This window comes from Lepidochelys kempii, chromosome 1 (genome assembly GCF_965140285.1).
Source record: "Lepidochelys kempii isolate rLepKem1 chromosome 1, rLepKem1.hap1, whole genome shotgun sequence".
Lineage (NCBI taxonomy): Eukaryota > Metazoa > Chordata > Testudines > Cheloniidae > Lepidochelys > Lepidochelys kempii.
In genome coordinates, this window is record NC_136380.1 from 5,559,904 (window position 1) to 5,569,609 (window position 9,706).

The following is a 9,706-nucleotide window of genomic DNA, read 5'->3' on the forward strand; positions in this document are numbered from 1 at the left end:
CTAAATCACTTGGTGGTGGTAGCAATACCATCCAAGGACAAAGAAATGATTTGTGCTTTTGGGGAATTTTTCACCTATGCTGGTAGAAATACGCTTAGGGGGTGTTTCATGCGGGACCCCACATCTGTACCCCAGAGCTCAGGGTGAGGAGGGAACCCTGACAGCCGGTGACCCAGGTTTTGAGAGGGAACTGTGTAACTGGCTTCCTGGAGGGGAGCAGTCCCACAGCTTACTTCTCAGGGACAGAGGAAGGGGTGACGGAGGGTACCCCAATCCAGGTCCCAGTTTTTCAGGATGCTATTTCTGATACTTTTTTTGGAAAATATCTGTGTCTCTTTACATCTAGTTGCAGCTCCAATGCCTGTGATAACGGAAGAATTGAGACCAGGAAGTTGCCAGGTGGTAGTTTGTGAGAATACAAATGCCCCAACTGACAGAGAAGGGGGTGTCTTCCCCCATGCTAGTGAGTCGTGGGAAAGCTGCTGGGAAAAAGTTGTGTATGATCAAAGGGTAAACACAGCCAGCCCAGGGAGCTCAGATCACCATCCTCTAGGGAAAGGTGGCAAAGAGCCAGCCAATGTGCAGGATCCCCCTGAAAAACTATCTTCCCAGACCCTGAGGCACCAAAATTCCAGAGACACAATTAAATTAATAGCCCACACAGACGGGAACACTGGAGGGAAAGACAAGCCATTGACTGATTACATGGGAGAGAGTCAAAGGACACCATGGGTAAGGAACAAACCAACCTCACACTGCAGTATCTGAACAGACGGCGTGGTAGCATAAAAATACATGTAAACACCCATCTGTGATTAAAAAAAAGGTATGAATGTAAAGTTTTGGGATAAGAATTAGATAACTGATGTTAAACCTTATGGTAAGTCTAGTTCATAGTTAATAGCTGCAAACAGATTTAAATCTGATCATAGCATAGAAACCTGGTTTGCAGTGTCTGAATGGGGAAACTGAGGCACACCACCTGTCAAGGTTCCTTCCCCACTCTGAACGCTAGGGTACAGATGTGGGGACCTGTATGAAAAACCTCCTAAGCTTATCTTTACCAGCTTAGGTCAAAACTTCCCCAAGGTACAAAATATTCCACCCTTTGTCCTTGGATTGGCTGCTACCACAACCAAACAAATACTGGTTACTGGAGAAGAGCTGTTTGGAAATGTCTTACCCCAAAAAATACTTCCCAAAACCTTGCACCCCATTTCCTGGACAAGGTTTGGTAAAAAGCCTCACCAATTTGCCTAGGTGACTACAGACCCAGACCCTTGGATCTTAAGAACAATGAGCAATCCTCCCAACACTTGCACCCCCCCTTTCCTGGGAAATGTTGGATAAAAAGCCTCACCAATTTGTATAGGTGACCACAGACCCAAACCCTTGGATCTGAGAACAATGAAAAAATATTCAGTTTTCTTACAAGAAGACTTTTAATAAAAATAGAAGTAAATAGAAGTAAAGAAATCACCTCTGAAAAATCAGGATGGTAGATACCTTACAGGGTAATTAGATTCAAAACATAGAGAACCCCTCTAGGCAAAACCTTAAGTTACAAAAAAGATACACAGACAGGAATAGTTATTCTATTCAGCACAATTCTTTTCTCAGCCATTTAAAGAAATCATCATCTAATACGTACCTAGCTAGATTACTTACTAAAAGTTCTAAGACTCCATTCCTGGTCTATCCCTGGCAAAGACCCAGCATATAGACAGACTGAGACCCTTTGTTCCTCTCCCTCCTCCCAGCTTTTGAAAGTATCTTGTCTCCTCATTGGTCATTTTGGTCAGGTGCCAGCGAGGTTACCTTTAGCTTCTTAACCCTTTACAGGTGAGAGGAGTTTTCCCCTTCACTTTATATTTATGACACCGCCTCATGGCCTTGAAGGCTGGGTGCCAAGAGAGCGATAACACACCCTGCCTTTGAGCTCGTCGGTGGCTAACCCTCTTGGAGCAAACTAAGGGGGGAGGTGAGACATTCTCTATCACCGGGGAGCATCCTGTAACCGCCATAGTCCTCATTTTCATATAAACATGATTTTACATAGAAAACATGCCTTGTAAGGTATCAGGGAAAGGTTATGATCTGTTGCAATCATGCCTCTATCCACACATGTGTATCATTAATGAATATGGAGTCATGATTATGGTGTTGTATGGTGGTCACTAAAACATGCTGTAAATTGGGGAATAAGTCAGATATTAGCTCTCCAGAGGCAACAGCAAGGAAAGTGACCAATCCCCAGGCAGGGTGTCAAACAACCCATCAAGAGCCCTTGTCCAGCAAGGGAGCTCCAATGCAATGACTCACGTGCACGAAGCCCCACAGAGGGAATTGCTCAACCTTGCTTGGAGAGACTCAGCAATGCTCCCCAGACATGCCTGGACTTGTGCCCCCCAAGCACATGGATTGAGGCTATAAAACAGACAGAGCGGACACATACTGGGCCCTTCTCCTGCCCCCACTGAGAAGAAGACAAGACTCCAACAGGGGAGATTGGCCCAGGTTTACACAGGAAACTTGTATATTAAGGACTGCAATATTCAGTGGGGTGAGAAAAATCCTTAATCTAGATGTTGCCCAGTCTAATAGGATTGAGAGTTTAGACAGTGTGCTTACATTTCCTTTTCTTTTGGTAACCACTCTGACTTTTTGCCAATCACTGAATATCACTTAAATTCTATCTTTGTACTTAATACATTTGTTGTTTATTCTACCTGAAGCAGTGTGTTTGGTTTGAAGCGTGTAAGAGACTCCCCTTGGGATAACAAGCCTGGGGCATTTCCATTTCTTTCTTAAACTGACAAACTCACATAAGCTTGGAGTGCCCTGCGGGCACACCTGCACACTGCAAGAGTAAGGTTGTGTCTGGGAAAGGAGATATTGGCTAGTGTCATTCGGTTGCATAATCCAAAGAGCAGTTTACATGTCAAAGACTGAGCGTGAACAGCCCAGGAGTGGGGTTCTCACAGCTGAGCAGGGTAAGGCTGGCTACCAAAGCTAAGGACTGGGGTGACCAACCAGATCACCAGTCCAGATAACACCAGAGGGGAACATCACAGGGTTGCAAAGCAGCATGTAGGTGGACAGGTGGGCAGTGCTGTTGAAATTATTTTTTTCTTTGTGTTTGTTGGTCCAAGGCCAACTTTGGGACCTTTCGTGGTGCAGAGTGTGTTTGGTGAGTTTCAGGGTCTCTTTCCCATGGCAAGCCACAGAACTACAATCTGGGTGTCACAAGTTTTACTCAGTTTTGTTTTCTTTTGTTGTTGTTCTGTAACTTCAGGCATTTCACTGGTAGAAATAACATTTGATATTTTGTAACAATGTACCCCATATTGTTCATTGTGATATGATGATATGATTATAGCATAATTATGATACAGTTTATGCAAGATGGGTTATGTAAGATGTTATTGGAAAAGTTATGACTTTCTGAATATGGTTATCCTATTTGTATGTATTGATGATTTTGGTCAAAAGTTCTGAATTTTGATGACTTCCCTGTATTTCAAATGTAGTTACAAGTGAGTAACGCCCACTAGGGAACTTGATGTCAGTCTCAATAGATGGTTGGGAAGGGCCTATTCAGGGCAATGAGACTTTGGGGGAAACAATAGGCCTTTAGAGAAACTTATCTCCCACCTGGTGAGCCTCCCTGAGAATGCTTCAGACAGACTATACGTAGTGGATGCTATGACTCTAAAAGGCCATGTGACCAGGCCACATAACTCTGGACTCCATTTTGGGGAGTCTGTAATCTTCCCACAAACGAGTCTGGAAACCAAGTTTTGAAACAAACGGTTCCCTCCGTATTCTAGATCTATGGAAAGTAGGGAGTGACATCGTCGGTAGTTCTTCACTCCTCACTCAAGAAGACTCCGAGAATGTTCATAACTGTAACATATTTACCATATTATTTTTTACAAATAAGAACCCCCTTGCTGTGCTTTTCTCCCTTTACAGGCACCTTGAGCATTTCTGAGTCATATCGATGCATCAACTGCTTCATGGCACCTTTCAACTTCACCCACTCTGACGCTTCAACTTTCATCCTAATGGGCATCCCTGGCCTGGAGGCTGCCCACATCTGGATTTCCATCCCTTTCTTTACATTCTACATTGTCAGCCTGTTGGGAAATGTCATGCTTCTGTCTGTTGTAGGTAAGGAACAGACTCTGCAGAAGCCGATGTACCTCCTGCTCTGCATGCTGGCACTTACAGACATTGCCACACCTACCTTTGTTGTGCCAAAGGCACTGGGCATATTTTGGTTCAATTTGAAAGGCATTACTGTGGCTGGCTGCCTCACCCAGATGTTCTTCCTCCACACGATTTCTGTGATGCACTCATCCACCCTCGTGACAATGGCCTTCGATCGCTACGTTGCCATATGTAACCCTCTGAGATATGCCACCATCCTCAGCAATGCACAAATAGCTAAGCTAGGGCTTGTAGGTTTCATAAGAGCTGTTCTCTTCATTCTGCCCCTGCCCCTGCTCCTGAGTCAGCAGACATTCTGTGCCAACCGCATTATCCCCCACACACAATGCGAGCACATAGCTATGGTGAAGATGGTGTGTGGGGACATTAGTGTCAACAGGATATATGGTTTTGTGCTTACGTTTGTAATCAATGGGTTTGACCTGACGTTCATTGCCCTGTCGTATGGTCTGATCATCAGGGCCGTCCTCAGAATCTCCTCTCATAAAGCCCACCAGAAAGCCCTTAACACTTGCACAGCCCACATCTGTGTGATGCTGACATATTATACCCCTACCTTCTTCTCCATTCTTACACACCACTTTGGTCAAGGCATTGCACCCTATGTTCATATCATCTTAGCTGACCTCTATCTCCTCATCCCTCCAATGCTCAACCCTATCATTTATGGGGTCAAAACGAAAGAGCTTCGTGACAAAGTAGTCAAATACACCTGCAGAAGTTCTGCAGACACAAAGTTCACGCAAAGTTCCGCAGACACAAGAGACGATATCTCCTCAGGCCTGCAGTGTCCATCAGGGAACTGTCAAATTGTCAGAGAGTATGTGAACCAGCACTAAGTGGGATGCAGTTTGGGAGGAAGACCAGAAGTTCTGTGAGCGCCATGGTTCCCAGTTACCCCTGGCATAGAGGAAGAGTATGCTCACAAACAATCTGTAAAAAAAGTCAGCCTTCCTTGACTGTGCAGTTCTTACGAGTTGTACTCCTAGCAGAAGGAAAATCCTTTCACCAGAAAAGGGTTAAGAAGCTAAGGTAACCTCGCTGGCACCTGACCCAAAATGACCAATGAGGGACAAGGTACTTTCAAATCTGGAGGGGGGAAAAGCCTTTGTCTGTCTGTGTAATACTGTTGCTGGGAACTGATCAAGGATGCAAGCCCTTCAACTCCTGTACAGTTAGTAAGAAATCTAGCTAGAAAATGCTTTTGGATTTCTTTGTTTTGACTTGGAAATTCACTGTTCTGGAGGACATGTGTATTCCTGTTTTTTGTATCTTTTTGTAACTTAAGGTTTTGCCTAGAGGGATTCTCTATGTTTTGAATCGGACTGTCTGAATCGGTCCATGGGCCTGCATTCACCACAACCGTCGACAGCATCCAGAATGCGTTCACCCGGGGAGGGATATCCTGGCCCACAACACAATTTTTTTCAGGAAGAGGGGCAGACCAGTTGAATAGTCATGACTAAGGTTTTTTGTCACAGATAGTTTTAGTAAAAGTCACCAACAGGTCATGAGGGTCTGGGGGTGGGGGGAGACTGAAATGGGAAAGATTAAAGCCTGATCAGGAGTATGAGAGCCTGAGCCACACTTCAGGATGGGTGATGGTCCAGCACCTACTGCCACTGCAGATAACAGCTCTGTGGCCCCCACTGCAGCCCCAGCACCTCAGAGGTCCAGAGCCCCTGCTGCAGCCCATGTGAGAGAGCTCCACAGCTCCCACTGCCAGTGGCAGCTCAGAGATCTGGGTCCCCACACGGCCAAGAGCCACTTGGAGGGCCACATACCCCCACCGCCAGAGGTGGCTGAAAGCTGCTGGTTCCTTGGCCACACATGGCAACTGAGAGCTCAGGAGCCTCCACCCGCTGCCCCAGGGCTGAAGTGGTAAATGTCACAGAGGTCTCCGAAAGTCACAGAATCTGTGACTTCTATGACTTAATCTTATCCTTAGCCATGTCTATGAACAACTCTCTGTGGTGAATGGAGAAGTGGTGGAACCCTAGTGACTGAGACAGTGAAAATACTTTGTGCAGGAGGCAAAACAATCACTGACTTGCCCCAGACAGTAGAATTGTTCATCCCTGGACTCAGAGTGTCATCCGGAATTGTTAAGACCTGGAATGTTGTTGCCTCTGTAACACTGTTCAGTGCTTCTCTCCTTGGAGCTCCAATATTATCAATATTGGCAGGCGAGGCAACCTAGTAATTCAGCAGTCCTTTATGTTATTCAGAAAGAAAGACCGCAGGCATGGTTCAGTGACAAAGGCATCCGGAGAGGTTTATTTCCCCCTAGGCAGAATCCCATCACCCTGAGTATGAGCAAAACGAGTGAATTACCTTATGAAAGTCCTTTTCTGGGTGGTAATACCCCAATAAATCCTTAGAGATCAAGGACTACTGAGGGTAAAGACATTAAGAATGTTGATCTACCATCTCCAAACCAATGGGTTGGTAGAGTGATTTCAAGGAACTGTTCTGGAGACATTATTGAATTCTGTAGCCTCAGATTCCGAACATTACGATCAACTCCTCCCCAACCTCCTTTAACCAATCAGGGAGGTGCCTCAAGGCTTCAAGTTTTCGCCCTTTGAACTGCTGTCTCGGAAGTCCTCAGGTAATGAACATAGACCAATAAATTCTTCAATTAAGAAATTGCCTCGAGACTTTGTGAGTGTTTGCTCGAAAAATTTTGCTAAATGCACAGCAGGTACAAGAGAAGACCGATAATAAAGGGGTCTAGCTGTGAGTGTTCCGACTGGGTGATTGTGTGTTATGGTTACAACCAAGCTTGCTCTTCAGATGATTGGTTCATTGGCAGGGACTCTTTGATGTAGTGAGGCATGTGGGCCCTATCAACTACAAGGAGCACCACCCAGAGAAGAAAAAGAAGACTAAGATAAGAACATAAAAACAGCCATGCTGGTCAGACCAATGGTCCATCTAGTCCAGTATCTTGTCTTCTGACGGTGAGCAATACCAATCTTCGCACTGAAAGAAGAGAACAGGCTGTTCTTGAGGGATCCATCTCCTGTTCTCCAGTACAAGCATAGGCAATCAGATGCCAGGGATTCCCAGATCATGGGGTTGAATCTCTGAATATCTTAGCCTGCAGCCTATTAATTTCCTTCAGTCATCCCTGGTTCTTGTGTAATGTGAAGGAGTAAACAAGACTTCCACAATTAAATTACCCCTAATGAAAAAACACAGTAAAAGAACTAAACAAGAGCTTAAGAACCATGTAAAACAAACAGTGAAATATAAAAAGGCATCTTTTAAAAAGTGGAAGTCAAATCCTAATGAGGTATATAGAAAGGACCATAAACACTGCCAAATTAAGTGTAAAAATGTAATAAGAAAAGCCAAAAAGGAGTTGAAGAAAAGCTAGCCAAAAACTTAAAAGTTAAGAACAAAATATTTTTAAGTACATCAGAAGCAGGAAGCCTCTTAAACAACCAGTGGGACCCCTGGACAATTGAGATACAAAAGGAGCATTTAAAGATGATAAAGTCATTATGGAGAAACTAAATGAATACTTTCCTTCAGTCTTCATGGCTGAGGACGTTAGAGAGATTCCCAAAACTGAGCCATCTTCATAACATCAGCTAACAGGATGTTAGGAATCATTAAAAAAGGGAGAAAGAATAAGACGGAGAATATTTTATTGCCTTATATAAATCCATGGTGTGCCCACATCTTCAATACTGCATACAGATGTGGTCTCCTCAACTCAGAAAGGATATACTGGCATTAGAAAAGGTTCAGAGAAGGGTAACTAAAACGATTAGGGGTTTGGAACAGCTCCCATATGAGAAGAGATTAAAGAGGCTAGGACTTTTCAGGTTGGAAAAGAGGAGAAGTTTAGACTTGAAATTGGAGGAAGGTTTCTAACCATCAAAGAAGTGAAGTTCTGGAATAGCCTTCCAAGGGAAGCAGTGGGGGCAAAAGACCTACCTGGCTTCAAGATTAAGCTCGATAAGTTTATGGAGGAGATGGTATGTTGCAATAACATGATTTTGGCAATTAATTGATCTTTGGTAAATAGGCCCAATGGCCTGTGATGGGATGTTAGATGGGGTGGGATCTGAGTTACTACAGAGAATTCTTTCCTGGGTATCTGGTTGGTGAATCTTGCCCACATGCTCTGGGTTCAGCTGATCACCATATTTGGGGTCGGGAAGGAATTTTCCTCCAGGGCAGATTGGAAGAAGCCCTGGGGGTTTTTCGCCTTCCTCTGTAGCATGGGGCACGGGTCACTTGCTGGAGGATTCTCTGCACTTGAAGTCTTTAATCCATGATTTGAGGACTTCAATAGCTCAGACATAGATGAGAGGTTTATTGCAGGAGTGGGTGGGTGAGATTCTGTGGCCTGCATTGTGGAGGAGCTCAAACTAGACGATAATAATGGTCCCTTCTGACCTTAATATCTATGAATCTATGAGACTAAGGGGGGATATGATAGAGGTATATAAAATCATGAGTGGTGTGGAGACAATGAATAAGGAAAAGTTATTTACTTGTTCCCATAATATAAAAACTAGGGTCCACCAAATGAAATTAATGGGCAACAGGTTTAAAACCAAGGAAAGGAAGTTCTTCTTCACTCAGCACACAGTCAACCTGTGGAACTCCTTGTCGGAGGAGGTTGTGAAGGCTAGGACTATAACAGGGTTTAAAAGAGAACTGGATAAATTCATGGAGGTTAAGTCCATTCATGGCTATTAGCCAGGATGGGTAAGGAATGGTGTCCCTAGTCTTTGTTTGTCAGACTGGAGATGGATGGCAGAACAGAGATCATTTGATCATTACCAGTTAGGTTCACACACTCCGTTGCACCTGGCATTGGCCACTGTCAGTAGACAGGATACTGGGCTGGATGGACCTTTGGTCTGACCCAGTACGGCCATTCTTATGTTCTTATGTTCTCCCCAAAGTTAGACATTTTGGCTTTTATCAATTCTTGAATGATTTCACCAATTACACATCTGTTTATACGTCACTATAAATCCAACCTATCATTTTCTAACAGTTCCCTAATGTAAGTGGGGAACTATTGTTGGGATCTTTCCTGGCTTTTGCGACACCCCAAGGGAACTGGTAGTGAAAGAGTCTAAGTCCCTACTCCCACTCCCTTTTCCCAGAGGCCTGCCTGACCTCAAGGACTCCCCTTCCACTCTCCTGTTTGGAAGAGTCCTCGTAATGGCGATATGGCTGAGTCAAAGATTCCTGGAAGGCTGAACCCCCAGTCTCATCGTGGTCACTTAGGACAGGGGCTAGGGTGTCCCCACTCTGGGGTACTCTCTTCACACCGGACACTTCTTTGACCCACTGATCACTGCATTAACTTCAAACCAACTAGAATGTGTTAAACAGCGACTGAAAGAAAATTGGAGAGGAGTACTTGTGGCACCTTAGAGACTAAGCAGTTTATTTGAGCATAAGCTTTTGTGAGCTACAGCTCACTTCATCGGATGCATTT

At 44.5% G+C, this 9,706-nt stretch overlaps 1 protein-coding gene across 1 annotated transcript; it reads left to right on the plus strand.

The window, feature by feature from the left end:
- Window positions 1–378: 378 nt before the first annotated feature.
- Window positions 379–5,072, plus strand: LOC140917530 (olfactory receptor 52P1). The gene is made up of 3 exons (XM_073360637.1): window positions 379–492; window position 1,016; window positions 3,976–5,072. Exon 3 carries the CDS (start codon window positions 4,020–4,022, stop codon window positions 5,070–5,072), a length of 1,053 nt encoding a protein of 350 aa, XP_073216738.1. The 5' UTR covers window positions 379–492; window position 1,016; window positions 3,976–4,019.
- Window positions 5,073–9,706: the final 4,634 nt, after the last annotated feature.

Bases quoted from the DNA above. Each gene is read 5' to 3' on its own strand.
- LOC140917530 (XM_073360637.1), top strand. From the start codon at position 4,020: ATGGCACCTTTCAACTTCACCCACTCTGACGCTTCAACTTTCATCCTA.